General features: G+C 37.2%; 2 protein-coding genes across 2 annotated transcripts; one reads left to right on the forward strand and one right to left on the reverse strand.

Annotated features, from left to right (window-relative positions):
- Positions 1–567: 567 nt before the first annotated feature.
- On the reverse strand, positions 568–9,867 carry LOC134752231 (uncharacterized). The gene is made up of 6 exons (XM_063687858.1): positions 9,687–9,867; positions 8,927–9,232; positions 6,041–6,421; positions 4,859–4,951; positions 3,820–4,143; positions 568–2,153 (listed from the first exon to the last, which is right to left on the reverse strand). The coding sequence occupies exons 1-6, from the start codon at positions 9,739–9,741 to the stop codon at positions 1,738–1,740; spliced, it is 1,575 nt and encodes a 524-aa protein (XP_063543928.1). The 5' UTR covers positions 9,742–9,867; the 3' UTR covers positions 568–1,737.
- A 208-nt stretch (positions 9,868–10,075) lies between these two features.
- Positions 10,076–15,226, forward strand: LOC134752472 (zinc finger protein 583-like). Its single transcript, XM_063688166.1, has 3 exons — positions 10,076–10,326; positions 12,536–12,745; positions 13,982–15,226. The coding sequence occupies exons 1-3, from the start codon at positions 10,266–10,268 to the stop codon at positions 14,671–14,673; spliced, it is 963 nt and encodes a 320-aa protein (XP_063544236.1). The 5' UTR covers positions 10,076–10,265; the 3' UTR covers positions 14,674–15,226.
- Positions 15,227–15,349: the final 123 nt, after the last annotated feature.

The following is a 15,349-nucleotide window of genomic DNA, read 5'->3' on the forward strand; positions in this document are numbered from 1 at the left end:
TGTCCCATATAGACATTTAATTTAATACTAAAAACAAACCTGATCGACTGATACTAATAATTTAAGAAAAATATTCAAGCCTATTGTCTATTACCTTTGTTCCGCACACATTCTGCTTAACACAAGTGTGTGGGGTTGCCTCAACCTTTATTACAGCAAAGATAGATATAACTCCGTAATAGATGGATACAGTCTAAGGAAAAAACGTGCCTCGAAAATCAAGAAAATTTGTACTGTGTCTACTAGTTTTGGCCTACAGTCGTATAGATGGCGTTGACGGTTTCGTTTGTTATTTAACAATTTTAACGCATATCAGTGAAAGAACATGGGTCAAAATCATAAAAATAATTAATGCAAATAAAAAAAATCATTTATCTATATTTAAATACATTTTATCGTATTTTTATAAATCATCATTTTTAGTTTTAAAGTGTGTCGACAGATGGCAGTGAATTTACTGGGGTTACAAAATTTACTATGACAGTACCGCTCTAGTATAAGTTACTCTATGATTACAGGAATGCGTCGTGAACGGGGACTTAAAAAAGAGAAAAACATCAGTGAAGTAGATAAAATTTAATGAAAATTAATGAAAAAGTAATTTAATCTTAAACATAAAGAAAGGACGCTTTCCACAAGGAATTTTGTACATTGACCCGCCTGTTTCTATTTCTATCGCACGCGCTTAATAGGTTATTCCCCTACTAGTTAAATCAGTTTCTTTTTTAGAACTGTCAAAACGATTTGCTAATATGGAATTTATATGAAACATTACACAATCGACGTGACGGTCAACTCCCCTACTTTTTAGGGTTCCGTACCCAAAGGGTAAAAACGGGACCCTATTACTAAGACTTCGCTGTCCGTCTGTCACCAGGCTGTATCTCGTGATCTGTGATAGCTAGACAGCTGAAATTTTCACAGATGATGTATTTCGGTTACCGCTATAACAACAAATACTAAAAACAGAATAAAATAGAGATTTAAGTGGGGCTCCCATACAACAAACGTGATTTTTGACCGAAGTTAAGCAACGTCGGGCGGGGTCAGTACTTGGATGGGTGACTGTTTTTATAGATAATGGTACGGAACCCTTCGTGTGCAAGTCCGACTCGCACTTGGCCGGTTTTTATATTTCCATCCGATTTATTAAATAGACATTGTATTTAATTTAATGGATGCTGTAATTAATGGATGAACCCTAATTAAAAAATCTAATAAAGGTCACCCGAAAGTGCATAGGTATAGTTAATGTACAATATAATAATATATATATATATTTTTGTTATATTTTTGATATCTAATCTTAACAATTTATTACCACCAAAGATAGATATAACTCCGTAATAGATGGATACAGTCTAAGGAAAAAACGTGCCTCGAAAATCACGAAAATTTGATTCTCGATCAGATGGCGCCACTAGTTTTGGCCTACTCTCGTATAGAGGGCGTTGACGGTTTCGTTTGTTATTTATAATTTTTAACGCATATCAGTGAAAGAACATGGGTCAAAATCATATAAAAATAATTAATGCAAATAAAAAAATCATTTATCCATATTTAAATACATTTTAACGTATTTTTATAAATCTTAATTTTTAGTTTTAAAGTGTGTCGATAGATGGCAGTGAATTTACCGTGGTTACAAAATTTACTATGACAGTACCGCTCTATCTTATTATATCCTCTTTGTTACCACTAAAATGGCTACACTCTTTCTTCATAATGTGAACAAACCTACTTTTTGTCATAATATCCCATTTTTAATGCAATTAATATATTTTCTGCGTGTTCCTTTTCACAAGCTTCACACAATTCGGAAGCTACTGGTGTCTTCACTGTCTTCATTTTACACATACTGCAGCAAAATCCCATTTTCAAACGAATTAATGATTTTTCCGCCTGTTCCTTTTCACATGCTTCACAGAATTTAGCACCCACTGGCGTCTCCGTTTTACAAATATTGCAGCAACGTTCTTCACTCGTCTCAGATGTCATGTTACTCGTAGATTGGGATGGCCACATTATTGTATTTTCCACAATTTCAGATTTTACGCCCTCAATTTTGATTTGCAAGGCTTGCTCGGCGACTTCGTTCCGCTCGAGCCGAACGGAGCATTCGCGCGTTTTTGTTTTTCTAAGATTTTGTTGTTCTGAAAAAATATAATTTAAATAATTATTATGGAACTAACTTTTTTTTTTTTTATGATGAATAGGCAGGCGTTTGACCACGATCCCACCTGATGGTAAGTGATGATGTGGTCTACGGTGGAGCACGCTTACCTATGAGATACCTATTAACTCTTGCCTTGAAGAGCTCCAAATTGTACTAATCTTACATATATAGTCCTACGGTAAGCTCAATAAGGTTTGTGTTGTACGATATACAGGCTGGCTAAAAAATAAGTGCATTCCCACCAGTGCCAGGGAGGTTTTGCGATTATACTGAGCAACTTTTACTATGGGACCAACCCCGAAATCGCGGAATTTTTTACCCTCCCATAGAAAGTGGACCTGCCAAAATTTTTTTTGGGATTTCGGGGTGGCTCCCATAGTAAAACTTGCTCAGTATAATCCCAAAACCTCCCTAGCAAAGGTGAATCCACTTATTTTTTAGCCACCGTGTATATAATTAATATATATATCTATGTTCGTTTTAAACACTCAAATTGATTCAGCTAAGTAATTTGCTAAAGTTTTTTTGGACCACCCTTTAGAGCAGGGTCTCTTAAAGTGAGGTCCACGGACACCTTAGGGGTCCGTAGCATGTTTATCAGGGGTCCGCAGTAGATCAGTTACCTACTATAAACATACTTTTAGGAAAACTTGTAGTAAACTTGACACCTGTGTAATTAAACTTATAACAAAAGTAAATATTAAAATATAAATAAGGGTTTTATTATTTTCCTAAAATATTTTTTGACGGTCCATGGTTTTTTGGTTGGTTTAGTCAGCAAACGAGCAGACGAGCCGCCTGATAGAAAGCAGTCATCGTCGCCCATGGACATAAGCAACATCACAGGAACCACTTAAGTATTGCCGACCCTTGAGAACCCTAAATACCCGCTTCTTGAAGAATCCCATGTCGTAGCGCAAAGGAAATACCTTAGGAGGCAACTCATTCCACATTCTGCACGTTCTGGGAAGAAACGAGCGAGATGCCCGCTTATTCTTGGTGTGCCATGTATCTAAGAAGGATGAGCTTTGCTTCGCTTTTTGGATTTGTTTAAATTGTGAAAATAGTCCGTAAATGCAAAAAGTTTAAGAAACCAGGGTTTTTAGACTTAGACCCAGGTAGCATTTACACGTCATTATGACGTATAAATGACATAATTATGACGTCGCTGACGTCACCTTGGTACCTGGGAGGCAGGCTCTCCGGCGCGCGTGAGTGACTAAAAATACGTGAGTTATTAAACCCATTATAATGTTAGTGTGAAGCTCAAGGCAATTAGAGTTTTGAATGATTCACGTTTAGGTTCACTAGACTTATATTGACCGGGATATAGACCGCGATTACCTTTTGTATTATTTGTGAGCTCCCGATATTTCGACGCAGTTACATGCATCATGTTCACGGGTGACTGAAGATAGCGGGTGGGTGTCAAAGTTGTGTACACAGCGCTCGGTCTACCCTCATTCTTGTGGTCTATATCCCGGTCAATATAAGTCAAGCTCAAGGCAATTTAAACCCGACACAAGAAAGAATATATATTTTTATTTATGAATTTAATGTTACTACTAAGTACAAATGGACAATCGAGGTCATTTTACACAAATTTTCAAACAATGTAGTTTTTAACTGATGTTGTTACTCACTTCTAAGGCTCGTCTGATTCTTCTCTTTGTGCAAATGTGGTCGCTTGATTCTCAATACTGTTTCTTGGTCTACAAACTTATTTTCAACTTTAGCCATTTTCACGTACATATTACCTATTAGCCTTTCTTTCAGACATTCATCGCAGAATTTTTCGTTCATGGCGGGTTTCTTACACACTTTGCATTTATAAGGTTTTACCGTACGTTCACGCTTTATTTTGGATTTAGGTACCATATTTCCTAGGTTTAAAACGTCGGTAACAATTTTAGGATGCATTACTTTTCTGGCCTCTGTCTTGTCGTATTCGATCCGAAGCAATTTTTCTGAAACAAATTGAAGGCAACATGAAACGAAAGATTATTTACCCTTATAGGGAATAATACGCGAAATTTGAGGGTCTATCTTGAAACATGAAAGTCGAAATTTCGTTATTTAACATCTCTGACACTTGCATATTCGAGCGATAAAGAGGCAGGTAGCGAAATTTCGGATTCGCGTTTCCCGGTAGGTCCTCTGTAAACAAACCACCATGATGCATCAATGTCATATTTTATTATCTCTGAAAACTCGTCAAGAAACTGTTAAAAGGCACAGTATGTATAAGTTACACCATGGTTTACTAAAGGGGCTAGGCTAGTGTTGCACATTGGTGGCAGAACATTGCAGTAATACCCCCTAGTAACGGGAGATTTATTAGAGGGCCCAAAAACTGCAAGTAGCAAATGTATGAACTCGCAATAAAAATGGTTGGGTTTATTTTTTATGAAATAGGAGGCAAACGAGCAGACGGATCACCTGATGGTAAGCGATTACCGCCGCCCATGGACACCCGCAACACCAGAGGGGTTGTAAGTGCGTTGCCGGCCTTTAAGATGAGAGTACGCTCTTTTCTTGAAGGTTTGAAGGGCATATCGGTCCGGAAATACCGCAGGCGACAGTTCATTCCACAGTTTAGCTGTGTTTAGAGTTCTAGAGAAACGCACAGTTGAGGACTGCCAACCATCTAAGTGAGTTCATAGAATGTCTAAATCAACTCACCCGTATTGACGTTAGTAGCGTTTGGCAAGTTGGAGGTGCTTCCACAAATGGTCTTCTCCGAATACACACGAGACAAGTATCCGCTGTAGAACTCTGAAAATGTTCAAACATCAAACATTTATTCAGCAAATAGGCCACAGGGGCACTTTTACATGTCAATTTTTACATGAAATTAACCAAAAATTACAAAAAACAATTTTACAAGTATGAAATCAATAAAATATTAGATACTTTGTTAGATGTATCCAGTCTAAATGTCGAATTACACAAATAAAAACGAATAAAAAAATATACAAACAACAGACAAGTACTAAAATTGTTTGGAGATGTACAAGTCTCTAGATGTCAGAGATAAAATATATATAATAAATAAAAAAACGATCATCAAATTATCCTTAAGAAGTGTTCATTTAGGAATCTGTTACAGCTAAAGAGTTTACTTTAATGTAAACAGTGTGGAAAAAAAATATGGGAGGAAAGTATTAATGGTATTAACTTAAAAACTTAAGTTAGCTCATTTTACTTAAAGGAAACATTCTTTTATTTTTAAAAAGAAACAAAACTACATTAAAAGATTTTTTATAATTTGCTTCCCTCGTCCGGGCATCGAACTGACTAAAGATTAAAAAAATACTAAATATTCGATTTTATGAATATTTTGTACGATAGACTAGTGTAAGACCTAATGTTTCTTGGAGAAATTTTGACATTAACATGAACTGTATCGACTAGTGGAATAAAATAGCAGAAGTTTTTTTTTAAATCTTTAGTCTGTTTGATTCCCAGGCGATATAAGCGAATTTATATTCTCGAACAGATGGCGCCACCACGTTTTTCCACTTTTGGCCTATTCTCGACTAGATGGCGTTTGTTATTTAACAATTTTAACGCATATCAGTGAAAGAACATGGGTCAAAATCATATAAAAATAATACATGCAATCATTAATATATAAATTTTATGGTATCATTAACCATCTTCATTTTTTGTTTTAATAGTGTGTCGATAGATGGCAATGAATTTACTGTGGCTACAATTACTATGACAGTACTCCTCTATCCTATATATCCTCTTTGGTTTCGCAGGTAAATGTTTCTTTTTCACGGTGCACGTTTTTGTGTCCCGAGAGGGCACTCAAATTTAATTTCACTTTACATATTTGACAGGAGTTTTCATCCTTACCTGTTGGATTATTCATCTTCTGTAGAATTTTAAAATTTCCATGAATAAGAAATTTATGCTGATACAAATGTTTAATTTCTGCGAATTTTTCGCAACATATTTCGCAAGTTTTATATTTTTTTCCGTTAAAATTCAAATTTATATTCCTCAACTGGTTAAGAGCCCGCATCTTCGTGATACATGCTTCACAGAACTCGTATTTTTCGTTCTTTTTACACTTTTCGCAAAGAAAGTCTTCGTCGCCTCCCATTCGTGTTTGCGTTCTATTTTCTTTAACATATAATTGATATAATTCTGCCAATTGTTTCTTTAAGGCTTTTTCTGCGGCCGCACAGCGTTCTAATCGGACCCAGCAATCGGTCAGAACGGGATTAAATTTCTCTGTAACAAAATCGAATCCCACATCTAAGTTGCTCAAATCAATTTTAGTACAAAATCCCTAAATACAGACGTAAAAATACAATCAGTAAAAATAATAAAAACTAAGAAATGTAGGTACTATTAATAAAACTAAAACTAAACTAACCTATAAAAACTAATCGAATAACCCACCCCGCGTCGCTCCTGGCGAAAAGGTCCCCATCAAGCTAGCCGCGTTGAACCTCGATGTCAACCTCTGCACTAGGAACGAAACGGAGCGGGGGGTCGAGACCCCTCTTCTGCAAGCGACGCCCCAGCTCCCCGACAATATGGAATATAAAAACACAGCTTCTAGCCAATCTAAACTAAGAGTCTAACGAACCATTGCCAAAAGCAACTTCCGTATACAATCGAAGTTATGCTTTTATTTTGACGACCGGTCTGGCCTAGTGGGTAGTGACCCTGCCTGCGAAGCCGATGGTCCTGGGTTCGAATCCCGGTAAGGGCATTTATTTGTGTGAGGAGCACAGATATTTGTTCCTGAGTCATGGGTGTTTTCTATGTATTTAAGTATTTATATATTATATATATCGTTGTCTGCGTACCCATAACACAAGCTTCCTTGGGCTTACCGTGGGACTTACTCAATCTGTGTAAGAATGTCCTATAATAATGTTTATTTTAAAATGACATGCTAAAATAACATGAAATGTGGCATGAAAATTTAAATAACATATATCTATGTCCGAAACATGTTTTTGTTTCAGAACATTGTTATTTATATAGCCTCCTGCATAGACATATTATATACAAGTAGTTATAGACGCGCCACCGAGCGACCGGGGGTAAGAGAAAGAATATTCATATAAAATTTGGGCAGCATAGGATTTTTTCTCTTTCACTCTTATACATTTCGGTATTTCGCCATCGCCTGATGCCACCCGGTCGGTGATGGACAAAGCATGGCACTATTTTCTCTTTCCTCTTATAGGAATCGCAATAAGACTATCTTTCTCTATCAAAGAGTGTCAGGCCCTTGGCCTCCTGAGAGTCCTGAGTCCCTAAGGCCTTTATAAAGGATTTTATTCAAATTTAATTTTAAATTGAAATGGAATAGATACAAGAAGTTTCCAAATTCTAAACTGCAATAATGACTTGGGTGACGGGTACAAGTTTACTCTCTCTATTCTCGTAACTTGTAGAGAACGCTTTAAGACACTAAGATTGCCTTTTGTACATTTACTTTGTCTTGTGCCTTGGTTAAAAAGCTTAAATAAAATCCGTAAAATCCTAACCATATGGGGCATTTTCTATTAAAAGGGACCTTATTGTCGATGGCGCTTACGCCACACAGCTTCGCGCGGCATTGTATTTATATCGGAGCACCGTTAATAATGGCGTAAGCGCCATCGACAATAAGGTCCCTTTTTATGGAAAACACCACATATTTGAAGGGCAATGTTACACTAGCAATACTTTGCTATTACCATTTAAGTAGGGGTTAACGTCCATAGTCCAACAACCAGATTAGTTATAAAACTTGAACAGAAACTAAAATAATTAGATAGTATATTGAGGAATTCTCTCATTTTTATGACTGATATACACCCCAGGCTTGAAGTATGGAAACAAGCTAATATGACAGTATAAAACTGTGATTTTCATGCGATAGATTTTTATGCTACTCATTAACAATAAGAAAACAAAATAGAAATGATAATAGAACATTTTAAAAGTAAATAACTCAAATTTTGATAATTCCTAGTTCAACATTTTGTAAGGTAATTAATAAGGGTGATATATCTTTTTCCAAATTAAATATATTATTTTATTTACAATATATATAGGATGTTTTAATACCTAGGGTGTATTATTAAAGATTTATTTTAAGGTTGCCTGATGTAAGTTTTTGGTTATTAAATAGAAACATGAAGTATTAAAAGCAATGTTGTTTCATTATGTTTCAAAGATACCCTAATATTAAAACTGTAAACTATATTTGAATATACCTTAATTAGTTGTTAAAATAGTTTAAAAGGTGTAGTGACAATTAAACAAAAAGATAAAAGAATATATCTTTTTTTTTTTATAGTCATCATAAACTATCGCCATGCATGTTCGCTTTTCGGATAGTATCTAAGTTTAAGTTTAGTTTAAGTTTAAGTTTAGTTTTTTAAGTGCATACATGTTTAAAATGTAAAAATGAGCGCTATCTCGCCAACAAACTGCAATTGCAGTTTGGCGAGGAGTATAATTATAAGAAAATTGTTGTGATGTACATTGAGATAAATAAATAAAAAATAAATAAAAAAAAACCTTTGGCCTATAATATATTAAAAAGACAATGGAAACCGCTTCTGGTGATTTGACTTATAATAATTTATTTTTATTTTATTTTATTTTATTTATTAGGAAAACTTACAGCTGAAGTAACACGTTAGGTAATAACATAGAAGCAGTGAGCCAATTACAAGTTTCCACAGATAGAAGATAATAGATAATATGTAAATAAAGTTTGTAACTTACCCCTAGGTAGGCTGGTTATGGCTGTGTTAGGCCGCTGAATACAATCCGGTTCCAGAGTCAGCTCATCTTTAACATCAGCATACTGACTGACCGAGTCTGCTTCCAAACACGAGGACATGTCCATGCACTCCGGTTTCAGGAGCTCATCCTGCTTGCTCAAGTACACAGCTGGCTCACTCAAGTCTTTGCTGTATAGCTCCTCTGGTGGGACTGGTGGGTCAAATTCTACGTCCACAATAGCTGCTTCAATTGCTACATATGGGACTTCCACACAATCTGTTTCTAATTCTTCCTGCTTAATGAAAACTGCAACAATGGATTTTATTTCATATATCTTTATATCAAGATAACTTATTGCCCTTAATCAACACAGTACAGTGTTCCAACAAACAATATTATATACGTTATAACAGTAATGAGAAATCTTAATTACAAAGCAACAATAAATCATTTTGTATTTGTTTCGTCAATGGTACTTGTTTTTCTTATCCTTAAACCTATTAAACGGATTATTTCTAAGAACATTAAACCTCTAAAAGTACAAAACAGGAGCACGGCGGACACGCCACAAATCAAAAATCTCGTTTCTATGTGTGAACGGCACGTCTGCGTCATTGTGTGAGTTGCTTAAAAACCGAACGTTCGCCAAAAGGTCGTCAATCTGGTGTCGCGGGGCGAGGTAATTCGAGTCGGGGCGGGGCGGTGCGTGGCCGTTCTGTATGATACACTTATTCTGTGACGAGAGTATCGTAAACCTCACCTTCATCTGCCATCGTATCGGGCTCCTCCTTCACGAGCGCCGCCTCCAGCGACATGGTGGCCCAATTGTTGTAACCCAATAAATAACTGTTTTTTACGATCAAAGGCAATGAAAAATATAAAAATTAAACAATATTAACGATAACATAACCTTCAGCCCACAATATGACATGACATGACTCGCGCTGTGCTACCTACCACAGATAAAATACACCTTATAGTCTTACACACTACCGCACCGCACCTAGGTCACATAAGTGAGGGCGAAAAGTAAATAGTAAGTTTGTCAAACTTGAGTGCAAAAATTATTATTATGCTGGTCACACTGAATTAACTGTCAACAGTGTCAACTGTCAGTCGTAACGTCAGACGTCAATATGAAAATTGGGTTATGTTATGTTTAGTATTTTGCATGCAACGATCTAATTCTCTTTTCTGTGTTACGATATGATTTACTATTACGACACGATTCAATTGCATATTCCATCGTCTTATCGTACTCCTGAAGATCTGAACATTTGCCTCTTGTAACCCGTTTAATACTTGTGCCGTTGTGCCGCGCTCTATACGAGTTGGCCAAATGGAGCCAGTTTGGGTAAAAATGGAGCCCCTGGGCGAGGAGGACTTGCGCGAGACCGCGGGTGAGTCACTAAGTTCTTATCTAAACTTGTCTAAAGTTTAGTTTTTTAAGTGCATAAATGTTTAAAATGTAAAAAATGAGCGCGATTTCGCCAACAAACTGCAAAAGGAATATAATTATAAGAAAATTGTTGTGTTGTACTTTGAGATAAATAAATTAAAAAAAAATATATCTAAATCTTGACATTGCGAATACTAGAACCCGCAAGTGGTGTAGTGGTGGTGGTAAGTGGTGGTGGGGTGGTATTCCACCTATAAAATTCTTTGTCCAATGTGTATTGCGTCTCACATTTTGCTTAATGAGAGAGTGAGACGCAATGACATTGGACAAAGAAATTGGGCACCCATACCAGCCGGGCTAGCACATGTATCTCGCCGCGACATAGACTATCCGTCCCTCTTTAATTCATACAGTTAGTAAATGACGGGTTGTCTAAATCGCGGCGAGATACTGTCGCACCAATCATGTGCTCGGCCTACAGGCGTGACTCACTCCGAAATCGCGTCGCTACAAGTACATACGGCCGCACCAATTTTAGTGTCTAGCCATAGTAATTGCCGCGCACCGCTATGGAACGGACATGCTACCAAATTTTGAGATGAAACGTTTCGAAAAAAGGTACCTAGGTAGTGTGTAGGGCCCCACCTTTTTTGTTAGTCTTAGCAAAGTAAATACAGTAATTAGAAGTTTAATAAAGCTTCTATTAACTCTAATTCAGTGGTTCCCAAAGTTGACTGGGCTCCGACCCACCTAACAAAAACTGCCAAGTTCGGGACCTACCTCTTGGCCGTCTTAAATAGGGACCATGAAATATTATTAGTACCTACTGGCGGTTAAGCCGATCATGGCCCACTCAAATTTCGCTCACGACCCATAGTTTGGGAAATGCTGCTGTAATTTATTTGTATTACAATTTATAAGAATGGAAAGTACTTAGTACCAGAGTACTTTTTTGTCATCGATGCGGATGCGGATGCGGTTTCTTAAAGGCTCACATCCGCGGATGCGGATGCGGATGTCGAGATTAGGCACTTAAAAAACGTCAAGTATTACACTTTAGTAATTTTTATTTAAAAAAAATCGAAAATTTTAGTATTTGCACAAAATATAGGTGCCCCACAATCGCATTAGTATAGTAAAGTCCAAATAAAACAAACTTTTCACTTCTTATCGCTGTCAGTCATAGGCTAAAGTGTTCGATCGACGAATCACGAAAACGAAACGAGATTCCTATTGGCTAATGACGAAATTACCTAGCACTTACGCCGCCGCTAAGACGTTCTGTACCTACCTGTTCCACATCCGCATCTGCATTAAGCTCTGCATCGATTTTGTGCGGATGCGGATGCGAATGTGGAAAATAAAGCGGAAGTTCCGCGGTTGTGGATGCGGATGCGTATATTAGCAACATCCCTGTACCAGACATAGATATTTGTTACTTGAATGTTCATGTCATTTTCATGTTATTAAAAAAAAATGAGACTGTAACTTTGTATGGCAGCGGTTAGGTTAGTGTGACTCTTAAACTGTTATTTTACTATCTAGGATATAAAACACAGCTTACCTATTAGTACCTTAGAAACATCCCCTAATTACATTATAGTGGCACAGTCTATAAAACAAAACAGTCATTCCGCAAAGCCGTCTAGACAGGGCAATCGTGCGGTGTGCGAGGGGCGAGGGGTGGGTCGTGCGCACCCGAGCTGCATATATCGCCATTGTTAGTAACTCGGTACTACCTACAGGGCTAACGTGTTTTATTTAAATATTTGTAATTTTTGGGCGATTGTGTAAAAGTCTGTGACAACCCCACTGTGTTCTTGTGCGGTGTCGGCATTTACGCAAACATCAAAAACGTTGGTCCACTGTTACTTTTTACACAGTACTGACATCTCTGATAAGATGTTTCGAAGGAAAGTGAGCTAATTTTGAAAATTGCTAATATCTATTAAACTAGAAGCACTGCCTTTTTTTATACCACGTCGGTGGCAATCAAGCATACGGCCCGCCTGATGCTAAGCAGTCACCGTAGCCTATGGACGCCTGCAACACCTATATTACATGCGCGTTGCCGACCCTTCAAAAACCTGTACACCCCTTTTTTGAAAAACCCCATACTGTAGCCCCTCGGGAAAACCTCGGCAGGGAGCTCATTTCACAGCCGAAGCCTACCTACCTACCTACCTAAAAAGCTTTTGTTTTTTTTTCAGAGCATATCGCAGAGGCAGCCGTGTCTCAGAATGAGGCACTTATTGAAGTGAAGTTAGAGCCTGTTGAGGAAGTTATTGATGTGAAGTTAGAGCCTACTGACGAAGTAATTGATGTGAAGTCGGAAATCCATGTGAAGGGATGGGAGCTGAAGATGGAACATAATGTGCAGGAGGAGCTTCAAGATGGAGACGGAATTTCCAAACGGCAAGGTAATTTTACCTAATTTTACGGTTTAAATGTCAAAGATGATTTGAAAAGGGGGTAATTTCATGTTTTATTAAGTCGAATAAACGCTCGATATACTTTGATCCGTTCTCAAAAACGGATTAAAACATGTCGAGCGCTTATTCGACTTAATAATTAATAATAAAAAAAACGTTTATTCAAGTCTTACGTACAACTAAATGTTCACATATGTGTAGAGAGAAAATTGGTGGGGATCACATTGAGAGACCGTAAAACAAATGAATGGCTGAGACAACAGAGCAAAGTCAATGATGTTATAAAACGCGTAGCCAATTTGAAGTGGGAATGGGCTGGTCATATAGCACGGAAGACCGATTCGTGGAGCAAACGACTACTCGAGTGGCGATCATGGGGGGAAGAGCGTCCTCAAAGTAGACCCCAGATGCGTTGGGACGACGACATTAAGAAGACTGTGGGGAAACAGTGGCTCCAAGTCGCACAGAACCGCGACGAATGGCGCAAAATGAAGGAGGCCTACACCCAAAGGGTAGAAAAAGGCTAAAGAGAGAGAGAGATGTTCTTCTGCCAAACCACACAGCACTGCATTAATCATGTATTAATTTCGCGTTCGCTTCAAGTTGGCCGTTGGCGACCGTTACATAACGTCGCAAGTACAATTACTGAAGACAAAAAATAATTTCGTTCTTTATTTTGAATGCTTACTTTATTTCATAATTTTTGTCATTGTATTAAATAATAACAATTCAGCCTACATACGTCCCACTGCTGGGCACAGGGGTTTAGTCCCCACGATAGTCCAAGGCGGATTAGAAACTTCACATTATGTATACATGACATGCACAATCTGACAATGCAATAATATAGGTAGGAGTCCTGTGGTATGTTTCTTAGGGTTCCGTACCTAAAGGGTAAAATCGGGACCCTATTACTAAGGCTCCGCTGTCCGTCTGTCCGTCTGGCCGTCTGTCCGTCTGTCTGTCACCAGGCTGTATCTTATGAACCGTGATAGCTAGACAATTGAAATTTTCACAGATGATGTATTTCTGTTGCCGCTATAACAACAAATACCAAAATAAATAAATAAAGTAAATTTATTATGTACCTATGTTACAACTTCTTGAATAAACGTCTTTTATTATTATTATTAAATACAAAAAAGTACGGAACCCTCGGTGCGCGAGTCCGACTCGCACTTGGCCGGTTTTTTAGACTCATTTCTCGTCTCTATTTTGTTTTAGACGACAGGAACGCGGAACATAACATCCAAAGTACGAAGAATATCAAGCACATCACTAAATTAAAAAAGGCAATAAAACCACGAAAAAAATCACACGCATGCGAACTATGTAGCACGGCGTTCACAGCCAGGAGCAGTCTAAACGAACATATGCGAATACACACTGGGGAAAGACCGTACACGTGCGAAATGTGTCAAAAGAGCTTCACAAAGTCTAACACTTTAAAGAGGCATATCCAAACACACACAGGTGACAAGACTTACTTTTGTGAAACGTGTAACAGAGGATTTTTATTTTTACACCAATTGAAACAACATGAAAGAATGCACAGTGGGGAGAAACCGTTCACCTGCGACATCTGTAAAACGAACTTTGCAAGACTGAACACTTTAAAGAGCCATATATTTACCCACACTGGAAATAAACCCTATTCTTGCAATATGTGTGAAAAGGGCTTTGCACAATGGAGCACTTTGCAAGGTCATATAAGAACGCACACTAAAGAGAAACCGTACGAATGTAAAATATGTAAAAATAAATTCTTAAGATTGTTTACTTTAAAGACACATGAAAGAATACATACAGGTGAGAAGCCATACTCGTGTGAGATTTGTAAAAGAGGGTTTGCAGCGCATAGCGGATTAAGGCATCATATGGCGCGGGTTCATGCAGAAAAGACGAATGGAGCTTAAGTGCAAAGTTCAAGCGTAAAGGATATGGTGATTCACAACATAAGGACAATAAGGATGGCAACTGTCAAAATGGAATTACAAATGACGATTTTTGAAAAAGCTAAATTTGTATGGTGGGAAGTATTTCTTTATTTTTTGACAAAAAGACAATGTACGAAACATACTCCTACTAAAACTCCTGAACAACTCCGAAATGAGTATTCACTGCTTTCCAGTAATCTGAAATTTAAGGTTGTATATTAAAATAAAATAAAACAAATAAAATTATAGATTGGACTTTATATGGAACTTTACATAGTTTCTTCGCTTGGTGACTATTTTCGTTGTGAAAATCAATCCTAATTTTTTATGTTATGATGAAATGTAAAAGAAAAAAACTGAACGTCTTGGACAACAGTTAGCTCTTCCATATCTAATTACAATTATTTAGTATTATACTATTCTTAAAACTATGTTTCTTTATTAATTGTGTGTGTGTGTGATCCATTTGTTTGATTTTAATCGGGATTGTACTGTTTTGAGCGGAAAATGCTTATCGATTAAAGGTATAATATATTGTACAATTCCTGTAATTTATTATTACAGTCTTAATTGTGAACTGAATGCCAGTCGATGCAAGTAAGTTCGTTTTAAGTGTTCAATTGGCCAAACTTATATTAACACTATTCGCAATGAT

This window comes from Cydia strobilella, chromosome 24, assembly GCF_947568885.1.
Source record: "Cydia strobilella chromosome 24, ilCydStro3.1, whole genome shotgun sequence".
Lineage (NCBI taxonomy): Eukaryota > Metazoa > Arthropoda > Insecta > Lepidoptera > Tortricidae > Cydia > Cydia strobilella.